General features: G+C 35.2%; 2 protein-coding genes across 2 annotated transcripts; both read left to right on the forward strand.

Annotated features, from left to right (window-relative positions):
- Positions 1-2,269: 2,269 nt before the first annotated feature.
- LOC132729923 (uncharacterized) lies at positions 2,270-7,532 on the forward strand. The gene is made up of 2 exons (XM_060715760.1): positions 2,270-3,143; positions 6,802-7,532. Exons 1-2 carry the CDS (start codon positions 2,959-2,961, stop codon positions 7,259-7,261), a joined length of 645 nt encoding a protein of 214 aa, XP_060571743.1. The 5' UTR covers positions 2,270-2,958; the 3' UTR covers positions 7,262-7,532.
- Positions 7,533-12,594: 5,062 nt separating this feature from the next.
- Positions 12,595-15,744, forward strand: LOC132729919 (uncharacterized). The gene has a single exon (XM_060715756.1). It carries the CDS (start codon positions 12,743-12,745, stop codon positions 15,227-15,229), a length of 2,487 nt encoding a protein of 828 aa, XP_060571739.1. The 5' UTR covers positions 12,595-12,742; the 3' UTR covers positions 15,230-15,744.
- The last annotated feature ends 319 nt before the right edge of the window (positions 15,745-16,063 follow it).

The raw sequence follows: 16,063 nt of genomic DNA on the forward strand, positions 1-16,063 counted from the left end.
AAAAGTGCTTGAGCAGAACATGTATGTTCGGGAACTTGGGTTCTACTTCAAATAAATCTAAACGAGTATGCGCCTTTAACTTTTATTTCCTTGATACACGTCAATAAGCGATGATAAGCGATTTTCTGTAAATATTCATTTACAATTTGTACTTCGCAATAAATAATAAACATAAAAACATTCACATCATCAATAAATTACATATGTACGGAAGCTTATCAGGGCCTCCTCTTATCTAAAAGTTTTACGTCATGTCAACTTGTTTCTTCTCATTTTTACCAAAAACATTTCATGAAGACGTTACGATTAATACGTAAAACAATCCATGAAGACGTTTTATTTAATGCTTTTCAATGGATTATTGAAATATATCAGTAGATTAAATCCTGATAATCTCACTGTTTCAAACAGTGAAATTATCATTTTGATAATTTCACTGCTACGGAACTACTTTTTTCCCCTTCAATGAACCCCATATACATGTACTAAAGTACAACTTGAGTTGTCTCCCTTCTATTTACTCTCTTAATTTACAAACAACAAATTACATGTACTTCCTCTTTATTCATTTACTTCCTGTCGTCTGCAAAAATGGAAGAACTTGCAAATTTGGATGCTTCTGCCCTAGATGATATTTTTAATAACTTCTATGATAAAGAAGAGTATGGAGATTTTCAGGTTGCAAACAGAAATTTTAGGGAAATTGATCCTGATGACTTCCTGTTAGAAAATGAAAATAAAAATACAAAAAGAAAAACAGAAAGTGACATGAAATTGTTTATGTCATTTTTGATGGCAAAAAATGAAGCCAGGTTGCCAGAGTGTTGTTTTTTTGTTAATACAGCTCTTGTTTTAGAGAATTCTACATCTTTAAAAATGGATACAATCAAAATCAAGCCATGTATCCATTTTTAAAGATGTAGAATTCTCTAAAACAAGAGCTGTATTAACAAAAAAACAACAGCAACTCAAGAGTCTAGGATTAGGCAACAAACCAAAAACTGCAGAAGTGTTGGATGATGCGACCCTGGATAAAATGTATGAAAATGGTACACTTGGTGATGGCAATCCAAGAGCGTTAATACATTCCATGTGGCTTATTTGTACAAGTTATTTTGGCATGCGAACAGGCAAAGAATGCCATGACCTCTGCTGGGGAGAAGTACAATTATGTATCGACGAGGTGACGGGGGAAGAATTTTTAATGTATGACAAAGAGAGAGAGACAAACAAAAACAAGATCAGGTTGTAACCCTCGAGATACAAGGTATAAAACTATAATACAATTTTTCTTATAAATGATTAAAAAAAAATATCATATTTCTTATTCAACATTATTTCTAAAGTATTTTTAACTTTAATTTCAACAAGAAGACAGCAAGGATAGTTGTATCCAAACTGGGACTTGAACCCAGATCTTTTGCCTGATGACAAATGTCCTTTCATTGGACCATTTGGATGTACTACCACTGCCTCTTTTGTTAAAAATTAAAGAAAAAACACTTATTTTACTTCACAATTTTAAGTTTAAAAAACAGTAATCATTTTTATTTTTAATAACGAAACAATATGAATATGTACTTTATATTTATAAATTGACAATTTGCAGAAATTGTACTCAATTTGCAGAAATTGTGCTCAATTTGCAGAAATTATACTTTATCTCATGCAGTGTTTTTTTCTTTATATAACTACTACCCTAAAACGGTACCGTTCCCAATAGAAAAAAACATTATAATTAGGGCTGTGCATTGCCATTTTTTTCTGTCACGATACATATCACAATACTTGCATTTCCAAACGATGCGATTCACAATATGTATTGCATACTTTGATAAAATGCGATGCATATTGGGATTCTTATGTTTCGATGCAATACGTATCACAATACTGACTTTCAGACTTTATCTATATAAAAACTTGGTCATTTGTTCTCAGCATAGTTACGAATGTAATATAAAACTACTACAATAACAAAACAATAAACTCTTCAACTTGTTATTATAACTCGCCTCAAGTTTTGATCTTTACATTACTTATTACTTAAGGATTTTTACTTAAGGATTAAAGGTATTTTTCATTATACCATAACCATTGGTGTATTGCGATACTTTCTCGCTATATCGATGCATCGGGTGGTGAAATATGTATTGCATCCTGATATATTGGAAATTATAAATTCATTACGATGCAGACATCGAGGACAGGGCAGATCGCGATGTATCGATGCATCGATGAATCGTTACACCTCTAATTATAATTCCCAATTTCCAATGTTTAAATTTCCAAAATGGCTTTTCAAAATTCCCACAAGGCCAAGTAATTTCTCTGAAATCATTTTAATCCAACATATTCATATAAATCACCACTTCATAGTTCTACCTGGACAGTGGAAGCTGTTAGCTATCTTTATTCATGATGATTAATCTCATTTGTAGCTGAAAAAATGGATTAAAAAATATTCCCAATATAAGTCAAAATAACGCATTTTTTCCCAATCAGTCTGGTACCGGCACCATTCTCAAAGCAGAGGAAAAAAACACTGTCATGATACAGTCAAATTTGTTAGCAATGGCCATCCGAGAGAATGTGACCTTTATGCACAAGTAGCCTTTATTCAATCAAATAGAACCTTTGTAGCTCTATATATTGCCTATAATTATGTATTGGTTAGTGACCTTGACTTATAGTGTGGCCAGCCGCCTTAATTTGCAGGTCATTACTATCATAGGTTTGACTGTAATACTTATTTTGTAAAATCTAATAAACTAAGACCACAAAATAAAGTATTTTTGCTCATATCTTTTTCAACAATTTTCATACCTTAGAATCTATGTAATTTTTGTTTTATGTTTTCAAGATTTATTTATTTAACAAATTTTATGTTAAAGAACTGTAAAACCAAAGGCATTTGGCAATGATGAAGACACACGAAAAGACCCTGTTCACCTCTACAAGATGTACCGAGATAAAAGACCGGAGAGCATGTGTTCGGATGAAAGTCCTTTCTTTCTGACACCAGGCGGAGGCACTCAGAAGAGCTGGTATAGAAAAGCTCCGATGGGGATCAACAAACTATATAACATCATGAATGATATGAAATCAGACGCCAACATAACAAATTCAAGAATTACCCCATATAGGTAGAGAATTTTTAATTATATAAAAAAAATATCACAAAACAAATATTACATAAATTACATTTCAGTATTGTGGTTGATGATCAACCACAATACTGAAATGTAATTTATGTAATATTTGTTTTTTTGGGGATGTTACTGTAAAACTGAAATGATTTCATTTCCCAAATTGATACATTAAATTAATAATTACCATATAAACATAGCTCAGTTGCAGTGAATTTTTAGTGAAATTTTTTGTTTTAAATTTTTAAAATTAAATTTTTCATTAAATTATTTTTTGCTATAAATAAAAAGAATGTACTGATTTGTCAATTAAAGGTGAGCCCCAATTTCACAACCACTCTCCAAAGCTGTACTTTAAGTTGAAATTTTTCATTTGAAATTATGTTGTATTTTCAATTGTCATAAATTTAACTAATATAAATAGACGAAATTGTCAATGCTATGTCATGGTTCCAATTTTAATGAAGATGTCACAAAATTGATGCAATGCCAGGGCTCTCCTTTGGTAAAATTTGGGGCCGAATATCGGCCCCATTCCCCCACCCAAAAAGTGTGTTTTTTCCCCCTAAAACCAAAAAAAATCCCCCTTGAAATTAATATTTATCTGGCATAGAAAACGCCGATCGGCGAATATATATTCCACAAACGGCAACCGGAAATTAGTACGTATTCCCCGGACGGCAATCGGAAATTAGTATGTATATATAAATCATTTTTTTGTTAGTCCAACACCCAATATTCAGGTCTAGGAAACCCTTAAATTTACAAATTATTTGTATACCGTAAAACTCCTAATAAACGCCCCCGGGGGCTAAACATTTTCCAAAAGGGGGTCTATTATTACAACACAGTTTTTCCTAAATAAAAAAATCACTGTAAATACATTTAGTGTTAGCAAGTGTTGGTAATGACATTAAAAAATGTTAAGATTTTAAAGTTCTGCTTCATATTATACATATTTGTGTTTACAGTTACTACAAAATACTATGGATTCTGAATGATTTGAATAAAATTATTGCTTTAATTATGAGTTCAGCACTGATAAGTAGATTATTTTCCATATCAAAAGGCCTGTAGGGGGGCCTTTATTAGGGAAAGGGCGTTTATTAGGAATTTTACGGTATTTACAAAATCATTTGTAAATATAAAGATTTTTCAATTTACAAATTTAGCATGCAATTTTTCGTAACAAAACCTAAACAGGTAAAGGGCGAAGGGGCTTAACTAGTAGACATCTTGACCCACTTTTGCAAAGTTTCAATAAATTTTAATAATTTTGATATAAATTATAGTTTGCTGCTAATCTCGTGTTAAATCTAATTCCGCAGTATCATACGTCCAGGGCTACAGATAACATTTTGTGTATATTGGGTAATTACCCCTTATTTTGTGATCTATTGGGTTTTTTCTATTTTCTTTGAGTTATTTCTGTATTTTTTACCCTACCCCCTCTAACCAATTTGGGTTATAAAGTACAAGTTCATGCATTTTACCCAAAATTTTTGACCTTCATTGTAGACATTTGTAGGTTTTGTACGGTTATAAACAAGAGTTGTCTGTAGGACAGCATGCTCGACTATTCAAAGAGCCTTGATATTGTTAAATTTTTTAAGTTCACAAAAGGGCTAATTTTTTTTTATAAATTCATGTTATAGGCCTTAGAGAGAGTCTAATTATACAGAATTGGCTTGACTATTCTGAAGGTAATGTCACAAGGGTTTTTTATTGAGTATAATAAAACTAATTACCTATGTATACATGAATTTGACAGAAAAGGTACAAAGGCTTGTTATTAAGATGGTTTATCAAGTAAATCACTACTTAATTATTATGAATGCATAAAATTGTCCAAAAAAAGGCACAAACCCTTCAGTAGTTATTGAGATAACAGCTTACAAGCAAAACTTTACCATGAATTTCTAAGTTGAAAAAGGGGAGAAAAATCAGCCTAAATGCAAGATAGAATTATGGATCTTTGTCAGTGACCTACAATTATGACACTAAATGCATATGTGAAGTTTTAAATAAATATCTTTAATAGTTATTGAGATATGTAAAACTTGCATGTAAACATTAACCAAGAGACTAAGTAGAAAAGGGGATATGAATCAGCCTTAATGCAAGATAGAGTTATGGAACTTGGTCAGTGACATACAATTATGACCCTCCAATTATGACCCTAAGTGCATGTGTAAAGTTTCAAGTAAATATCTTTGAAGACCGTTAACCTTTAACCAAAATTTCTAAGTTTCAAAGGGGTAAATAATTCTGCAAATATTGCAGACAGAGTTATGCAATTTTGCAAACTGATGTACATTGTTACTAATAATAAGTATTCTAAATTTCAATTGATTATCTCAAGCAATAATTGAGATCATATTTGACTTTACAAAAAACTTTAACCAAAATTTCTAAGTTCCAAAGGGGCATAATTCTGTCAATATGGTAGGCAGAGTTATCCAACTTGTCAATCTGATGTACATTGTTACTATAAATAAGTATTGTAAGTTTCAATTGAATATCTCAAGCAATAATTGAGATATTTGACTTTATAAAAAACTTTAACCAACGCAGACGCCGACGCGGACGCTGACGCTGACGCCGGGGCGACTACAATAGCTCTCATATTCTTCGAATAGTCAGGCTAAAAAGCTACTTACTACTTTGTTTTATGGTTTATTGGCCTAGGAGATTTCCAAGTTGCCTTATATAATTTAAAGGTTAAAACAGTCTGAAACAGTATGATCTGCCTGATGTACGCGTTAAGTAATAATTTTCGTCATTACGCACCAGTTCAAATGTAGTTTGTATGAATAAGAATTCAATTACTTTTCTTACCCTTAGTTATTATTTCTATTGGGTTTTAGACATTTTAATTGGGTAATAACGCAAATACGCATGTTATCTGCAGCCCTGTACGTCATTATTTTCGAAAACAAAATTCTGCAATGACACTTACCATGAATGTAAAGATTTAAGTGCGCTAATTTTAACAGCAAAATTAAATCATGCTCTTCTTTTGTTATTCAATTTTTGTTAATCAAATTAAAGGGGCAAAAAAAAACCTTACTTTAAGATTTTCACAAACTGTATAAATAAAATTTATAATCAATTTAAAGACAAATCATGACTTTTGATCAACATGTAATAAATTTATGTGAAACAAAACAATAAATTCAGTAGAAAGAATCATTTAACAACAAAATAAAATATTATACCTCATTTGCATGTATACGCCCTTCTATATCGAATATGACGTCATCTGGTCAATATAAGAATTATGGACCGGCCCCGGTCTCTATGCGGTTTATGGACCGGATGACGTCATATTAAATTTAGAAGGGCGTATGCAAATGAGGTATAATATTATTTTATATGTACCACGGAAATACACACATTATACTTTGATTTTTTTTAAAAGCGTAGTCAACATTTTTAACCGAAACCTTCTGTAACAGTGCAAGCTTGTAAATTAAGGGGTTTCCTAGACATGATATTTATATTGAAAAAGTAAAAAAGTAATAAAAAAAACAGTTAAAAAATATATACAAGCTCATAAGGGTTCACTAAACTAGAACTTATTAATATTCATGCGACCATGTAGTATGTTAGTTTTCAAAGTGTGATTTTCTAAATTTGTTTTGTTAAATTACAGTTCAAGGAAGAGACTGATACAAAAACTCCAAGACGAGGGAGTTCCAGCAAACCAAATAGTACAGATATCTGGGCACAAGAATATCAACTCAATTAACAACTACAGCAAAATTAACAATGATCAATCAAAGAACATTTCTGACATATTATCAAATAAAATCAGTAACACTCACTCAGATCTCCAAGTTCGAAGTTCAACTCCAAAGTCTGCATCCATGACCATGTCAGATTGTGTTCGTGCCGGCGACAATAATGGAAAGCCTCCACAGGGTTTATTTGCATACAGTCATTTCAACGGCAATGTAACTTTTAATTTCAACAGCTCAATTTCTGAAAGCCTATCCCAAATGTCAGCCGTAACACTGAATCGTAACACCAGCTCCGCCTCTGGATCTGCAGTCCTTGATCCGTGTTCGCCGATAATTAGGCCATACAAACGTGTAATAGTGGTCAGGTTCTAATGAGAATCAATGCTTTACACGGAGACCAAACGATCACAAATTATAACTGGAGTAAATTCTCAGGGCTCAGTAGATTTATATATAAGTGTCACTTTATAAAGATGATGGACTAAACAACAACAACTAGTAAATTCAATTTCAATCAATGCTTTTAATATATGAAAAGCCCTAACAAATTGAAAGAGAATACTAATCAAATTATATTTAGTTTTATATTAAGAATAACTATATTTATTATTTAATTAAGATTATGTTTATGATATTTTTATATATGGTCGTTTATAATAAACATAAACGTTTGTTAAGGACTTGTGTGTGTGTGTGTGTGTGTGTGTGTGTATTTGTTTTAATTGTTTTAAGGATTTGGAATAAGTATTGTGGTATATTTTAAAGTTTCTTGTTGAGCAATAACTTCTGTATTTCATGTAATCAGTGTATATTTATTTGAGAAGTAAATTCATGATTTTCATGTATTTAGAATTGAGTAAAGAATTGAGATGGTTCAGAAATAGCATTCCTTTTTAACATCACTTAACTCTTTCTGTCCTGCACATTGTTCTTAATAATATGCATTCTTTATTTGATAATTTGCAGCACCCAGTCACTGTGTGAGTGAAGTGTTTGTTGATTGGAGTAAAGTTAATTAGATGGCTTGATATTGTTTAGAGCATACAATTGGGTACGTTACGATACCGAAATCAACTTGATTTCGGTAAAGTTACCGAAATCAACTTTTCATTACCGAAATCAACTCGTAAAAACCAACCTAGTTAAAATATTGCTATTATTTCTTCATTATTTGATGAAAATTAGTGAAATAGACTTTCAGTTAAAAAATCTATTGAAATTTTTTTATTTTAATGATGTTATTAACAAAAATTATTGAGTTACTTCCCTTTGTTCTAAACAACCCGTTATGTGTTTAGCATTACCGAAATCAGCATTATGTATATAAAATACATGTATAATACATATATAGTGATTATTTAAGATAATTTATGTTTTTGAAATTAAAGAAAACCCGACTGCATTGATGAGAGCGTTCAGTTGCAACTGAATAGATATTGCGTGTAATATCTGTTCAGTGCATCCTGGCCACACCACGGGGAGGTGCTTTCTTCAGGGCCCATCTTTTTTTTCTTTTCTGTTTTTCTCTTTCTTTAAGTAACTAATAATAAATTAATTAATAAACAAATGTTACTCCGGCCTATAAGAACTTGCTGATATTTATAACGAACAGAACATATCTTCTATTTTCACCGATTATTAATAGAATATCGAACCATGAATATGAAAAAGTGATATATATTCATTTAACTCGGTACAATATTAATGAACGAAGTAAGATTTTTTTCACTAACCTATGAAATGAACTTTCGAACAGGGTTTGATTTACTTTAAGTCATTATGCAATAAAATATATTGCAGGTTTAGAGATATTTGGTACACAAATTATGTATGTACAGCAACCATTTATTACAAGACATAAGCACAAGCCTGTTATGTATCTGCACGTGATTATCGTGCATAACAATTTTCTAATCAAATAGTATTTTTAAAAAGCTATGATCGGACTATGATGGAAAAATATAATACTCTGTAATATGAGTTTAATCTAATTATAAATTTTGTACATGTTTATGTTTTATGAGTTTGAATACAGATATATAACTCGACTGCGCTAAAAATTTCCATAAACATTTTATAATGTATCAGGCAGTAAAATTGGAATTGGAAAGTTTGTGTCTTTCTTTTATTGAACAGTTAAACTATATATATTAACAAATCGCTAACATGTTATGGGGACTCTTTATTATAATATTTTTTTTATTTTAGTCATTTATTTAAATGTTTATTACGAAATAAATCGATGGTTCATTATAATCTTTTATCTTTAACATACATTGTATGTCAACTGTACCTCCTGTCTTAATTACTTCACACCTTACTTGATACAGTAATACACAACATGTCATATCGTACAAGTTTCAACATTTATATAATTGAAATTTGTCAGTTTAAAGTGTTCCATTTTTTCCATCATATAAATATATATCAGTCATTCCATAAATTTATGCTGTTTTTTGGAACAACTGATATGCAATTTGGTAATAATAACATCAAAGCACCTTGTCTCATATACCGAAATGTTTTCTACGGAAACGTATAGCGACGACCCCTACATGTTAGTTAAAACAGACCTTTTTACAATTTATTTAATATAACATTATATTTTTACCAGCTTACTAGATCTGAAATATTTATACTATAAAACTATAAAAAAGTATTTCTAAAGTTTCCATGCGCCGATGTATATTAAAGGATTGCGGTTAACGAGTATGTAATGTCAACTAGCACCTCCATTGTCCGAGCACGTGTATGTTTGCTCTTTATAGTAAAGGTGTTATGATTACATGATTAATGGCAACCGCTACGTCTTTTATTTAAATCAAATCATAATCATTGGATTTAAATTAAATACTGTGATAATTTTCCAATCAACTATTTTAATAGTGGTCTAAATAGGCGGATAACTTCAAACACAGTTTTGTTTAATCTTGTATTTCAAAATCATTAAGAAATATCAAAGAGATGATACGCTGCTATGTTATCTGACTAAAGGGAAAATTTAAACATTGAAAATAAGCGATATGAATTCAAAGTTTAAAACTCACTCAACTAACTTTTCTCATAGACTTCTGAAATTCATGCAAATTATTTAGGGGTTATTCTCATCATTGAAATGAAATCTGATTTGATTTCGGTAATGCAACACATTAATAACAAGGGAAGTAATCATGATATAATATACATATCCGTCTATAACATCATCATTTTTTTATAATTAAATATTATTTTCCTTTGTTTATGGTTCAGTTTGAATGACTTCATATTAATTAATTAAACAAGATCTATGAAAATGTTTATTTTAACTTTTACAAGCCGATTTCGGTATGGTAACATATATTTCGGTTCGTGACAATCAGGGAAGTAATCTTGATATTCATATATTTCGGTAACTTTACCGAAATCAAGTTGATTTCGGTATCGTAACGTACCGCATACAATTCCACAAATTGGTAAGTCATCATTATATATTATAATTGTGTATTAATATGTGTAAGTTATTGCTGTAACTTTTAATTGATTATTTATTGTATGTATGTAATGTAACTGTAATATATTTGAATGTAACTTGTTATTATTGTTAAGGGTTAAGATAAAGCCACTAGAACCACTTAATAATAAGTATCATATGTGAACTATTGATCATTATGATTTAATGTGTTTTTAACATTATATATTGTGAATTAGAGGGAGATAACCCTGCAAAGATGAGACATTAAGTGAATAGGCATTTAGTGACATTTTGTATGTTTTCAGTGTGCTGGACTTGTTAACTAGGTACTCTAGTTGACTGTGATAGTGTAATGTGAAACAGAGTACAGGAACAGTGATATAATGGTTTGAGACATTTTAAGAGGATACAGTGATTATTTATATTTATTTGTTTATCAACATAATAACACAGTGAACTATTAATAAATCTATATGTGAACCCAAGCCTATTTGGATTTGTAATCTTTTATTTAGATACAAAGTAACCAAAGGTAACAATAGTAACTCATAACTTATAGATTAACTGTATCGTCAGTAAACCCAGGGTCACAAGGGTCTCAGAGGTTCACAGGGAGTAATTATCCAAAAGACTGGGATGAAAGTTCGAATGATAACTCTTCGACTCATAGGTCAACAGTGCTAGAAGCAAAAGTGGTGCATAACGAAAGATATGAGGCTGATATCAAGAATATACATATCGATGCCATAACCGTAGAGGGGAAAAATGTTCGAGCTATGAGTTGTGGAACAACTTCCACCTCTAGCAATGGATCAACATCCGGTAGTGATACCAGTTGCGTTAACACGTGCTGGGGTATGAGTATCACCGACATAATTGAATCTCAGACCAAAGACGATGATCTAAGTATCATTCTTAACTGGTTGTGCAACAACGTTGAGCCTAAAGAAAGTGAATTATTTCTAGCAAGCCCTGGGGCTAAGTCTCACTGGCTAAATAAAGAACAGTATTCACTTATAGACCAAGTTCTATACAGAAACAGAGGTGATACAGAAGAGAAGGATTTGGTGCTTCCCAATAAGTTGAAGGAAATGGTGCTTCGGCTTAATCATGATGTACCATCCGGGGGTCATCAGGGCGTTGCGAGGACCAAGGCCGGGATAAAGGAGAAGTTCTTCTGGTATGGCATGGGTCAGGATATTGCAAACTATGTGACGACATGTGAAGTTTGTAATCGCAACAAGAAGACCGAGAGGTATGGACATTGTGGTATGAAGGAATACCAAGCTAGTGCGCCCATGGAAAGAGTCCATTTGGATTTTATGGGACCATTGCCGAAGACACCGAGAGGAAATGAACACATTCTCATGATGGTAGATCAGTTTACCAAGTGGGTGGAATGTGTACCATTACCAAGTCAGACAGCTGAGGTGACAGCGAAAGCCGCTGTGGATCACTTCTTTTCAAGGTTCGGTTGTCCGTTGCAAGTGTTCACAGACCAGGGACGTAATTTTGAGTCAAAGCTGTTTACTGCCTTGTGTGAAGAACTGCAAATTCACAAGGCAAGAACAACTCCTTATCGCCCGTCTGCCAACGGTCAAGTAGAAAGATACAATCGTACGTTGATGGATGCTGTCCGATGTTTTATTGGGAAACATCAAAACCAGTGGGATTTACATTTGCAGCAGTTAGCGGGAGCCCTTCGAGCATCGGTGAATCGTAACACCGGCTTCACCGCAAACAAATTGATGTTGGGCCGTGAAATTAATCTACCTGCTCATGTAATGTTCCCACAAAGAAAACAAGATATTGATGCAGATGACTTTGTAGCTAAGCTTACCAGTCAAATGCAGAAAGCACATGACACGGCCAGGACTACTCTAAAGACATCGCTGAAGCGTATGAAAAGAAACTATGATCTGCGTATACTTGAGAGACAGTACGAAGAAGGTGATGTTGTCTATTTATTGGACTCCGCCACTTTAAAAGGTAAATGCAAGAAATTGTGTTCTCCGTGGAAAGGTCCTGCTGTCATCGTCAAGAAGTTGTCAGTTTCTTTGTTCAGAGTGAAATTGCGCAACGCAATTTTTGTGGTCAACCATGATAGGTTAAAGCCATGCCATGATAGAAATATGCCAGCATGGATACAGCAATGGCAACAGAAACCTGTTGATGCAGATTCTTCAACAGATGAAGATAAAGCACTTTATTGCTTATGCCGGAAGCCATGGCAAGGAAGATTCATGATACAGTGTGATTACTGTGATGAATGGTATCATGGGTCATGTGTTAACATTACAGCGTCAGACGCCTTGGACATTGACAAGTACAAGTGCACGACTTGCAAAGGACGTTAATTTCTTGTTTTGTTAATGTGAAGTGGTCTGTTTGTGTTTTTCAGTATGGCTCACAGTTCCAGACCCAAAGATTACTTAGGGGAGGTGGAGGAGAATACAATCCTAAGGATTCTATGTTCTCCAAAGGAAATTGTATACAACCTGATGATGTGTAGACGTGGGACCCCAGAAGAGAAATTAAACGCTCTTCTCGGACAGGTCCGTCTAGCAAAACATGGGAGAGCAACTCGGTGGCTAGTAACCGTAGCCCAAGAAGCTGTTACTCTACAATTTCAGAGCCACGACTGGATTTCAGACAATATCCATGTCCTGCCAAAGAAGAAGAGGACGATAGCTAGTACCGTCCTACCCACAGCCTCGGTCGATTACCGGAAGAAGACTGATCCAACGATCACGTCTGTAGTAGAAGATCAGGGTAGATTGGCCTTGGAGGCTAGGAGTGATAAGAGGCAGGAAGAGGAAAAGGCGTCGTCAATATCATCGGGCACCGAAGATAATCTTTTGAGTGTAGTTGATATTGTGGGCAGTCCGGAAGCTGTTGAGGTCGTGCTAAGCACATCTCCGGCAACCGAGGTCGCCATGGAAGTGGACAGTTCCAATGAAACGGTCCCTTCTATGGAACAATCATTGGCTGTTCCGGCTACTTCACCGGAACATCAGGGGACGATATCACCAGTTAGGTATCCTTCTCCTGTAAAGAAGCGTGTTCCGTCAGAGAAAGACGTTGATGTCTCTTCAAAAAGGCGAAGACGACCAAGAAGACGTCATCGTCACAGGAGTGACAAGGAGGGAATGCTGCCTTGCGGACGTGGCATGACTGTTGACTTGCCTGGTAAATTGAGCTATGTAAGCTCCAGGGATGACAAATCTGAATCCCGAGATGTCAGCAGTGGTGCTGTCCCAAAGAAACCGAAGGTGAGCCATTCTGACCGGGGACAAACGTCCTCCGTTGAGTGCGTCACAAGAGGAAGTTCTTCCCTGGGACGTGGCTCCCACCAAAGGACAATTCCTAAGGTGGTTGGTAGTCACTCTAAGGAAAGATCACGTGCAGCAGCGTCCAGTAAAGACGGAACAAGGCGGTCTACCACCGAGGAAAAGGGGAAAATACAGATAACTGTACCTAACCCAGAAAGGTGTAGACCATCATCATCAGTTCAGCAGCAAAGGTCATCCCGGAAGACTGATACTGATATGGGACGTAGAACGGAACGTAGACAACCATGTTTGATTCCGGAGTGCGACATTCCAAATGCGTATCCGAAGAGTCATGCGTTCCAGCAACACATCCCTAATCTTTTCAAGGAGGGGAGGGAATTGGAGGAAGTAACACGAAAACGTGTAGCAGCCCTCAAGCTGATGACTGGTTGGTTGCTGGGTAATCGAGCTAAGCTCGAGGACCTGGTAAAGTACATCAACAGCACAGAGCAAGTTCCTCGTGAAAGTAACCGGGAGGTGTCAAACAGGTTAAAGGAGGAGATGGAGGATATGTCTCGGGAATTATTCCAAGAACTCCCTGAGCGATTCATCATCTCACCAATGAATTCTTTGGCAGCTCTCATCCATTGGCGCGTCTTGATTGTCATCATAGCTAAGCTTGAACCGAGACATCGCCAGAGTCTGATGGAACAGTTCCACGACTCCGAGGAGCCCTCAGAGCCTACAGAAGCCCCAGCCGATTTACCAGAGGGATTTGATAGTCATTTCCACTTGGATAGATTGCAGGGAATGATGCGTATGCGTGGAGCCAGTTTAGCCGAAATAAATCAGGCGACTGGTGACCCCTACCATCGAGTGAACCTTGTGGGAGCTGTGGCTAACTTCTGTGACCCAGCTACTTACCCCTCCGAAGATTTGGTAAGGAAACTTCACCAAGAAGGAGTGTCCGTAACTATTGGTCTGCATCCTAAGGATGTCGGCGAAGTTACAGATGACATTTTGAAGAGGATGGAATCCCTTTTACAGATGCCAGAGGTTGTCGGTCTTGGAGAGGTTGGCATTGATCACTCAGTGTCACCAGAGTTCTGGGGGAGCCAACTAAGGATCCTTAACAGTGCTTTGAGCTTTCTTCAGGACAGACATGTTTTGGTTATCCATTGTAGAAGCATGGCGCATACAGGCGATACCAGTGAAGCCTACATGACTTTACTGTTTCATCTTCAGCCCAGGGTTCGAAAGGAACAAAACATCCATCTTCACTGTTTTACTGGCTCGGAGAGCATGGTCAAAGAGTGGACGTCGGTCTTCCCGAACACCTACTTTGGTTTTACCAGATTAGTTGACCGGTTCGATGAGACTCAGCTAAGGGGATTAAGAGCTGTACAAGATAGCCGAATCCTTCTTGAGACAGATGCTCCATACTTCCAGTTCTCCGGGGGTAACAGTAAACCGAAGTTTCGACATGGAACCAGATATTCCGCTCCCATATTAATTGGCATGACTGCTGCTGTAGTTGCTGAGGAGCGACCAGAAGACCAGGTGGTATTACTCCGTAAGACTGTGGCAAACCCCAGGGCTTTGTATGAAAGTACGTAATAAACTTGGAGTTCTAAGTTCTAACGAGCTAAGGAGCTGGATGCTGGCCGCTGTTAAATAGTGCCCAGGAAGATGATCCAGTGGAGAACCTTCTATTAATAACTTGATGGATGGTTAATAACAGTATGGTAATCTGTCTTGCTAACGCCTGACATTGATAATCTACTGTATTTACAGGCCAACGCCTGTAAAGGCGGTCAAGTGGGTACTGGTTTGAAACCCAGGAGTGGACTAAGAGTCTCGGGGTGCACACTTCCAGGGAGAAGACTTCGTCTTTAAAGTCGGGGGGAGTGTGGTGAGATATGAGAGTCTGACCTTATCCGGGTGATTCCGATACCGGATAGACGAGATTTAGTCCGTGCATGACGAGCAAGATCGAAGCCGCCATCTTGATAGGAACTATAGGAAAGACAACAAGACGAAATCCGAAGTAACTTAGAACTATATACAGTCATCCATACAGGGAAAGTGTTTCAAGGTAAGCAGAACACTTTACTGTTAACTTAGATTACCGTAAATACCCATCCTATTACAAACGTATCAGGATGCTACCTGACAGTGACACTGATTCTAATTAATATGAATTAGGCAAATAATATACCTGTTATGTTGTTCGTTCACTAGTTTGATTTAAATCCTTGTTTTGTTTATAATTCCCACACACGTTACGAATGAAAAAAAAAATGGCGGATTGAACTGAACTGACTTCGATTCACGCGCAGTAATTCAATAGCTTTATCAGCCTAAAACTGTTGTTTACTCTGAATAAATTTACAAAACGATTTATTTTTTCTGTTTGACATAAATAATAAATGAATAAAACCCTGTCTAGTG

The sequence above is a fragment of the Ruditapes philippinarum genome, unplaced genomic scaffold (genome assembly GCF_026571515.1).
Source record: "Ruditapes philippinarum isolate M1 unplaced genomic scaffold, ASM2657151v2 ctg7148_1_1_1_1, whole genome shotgun sequence".
NCBI lineage: Eukaryota > Metazoa > Mollusca > Bivalvia > Venerida > Veneridae > Ruditapes > Ruditapes philippinarum.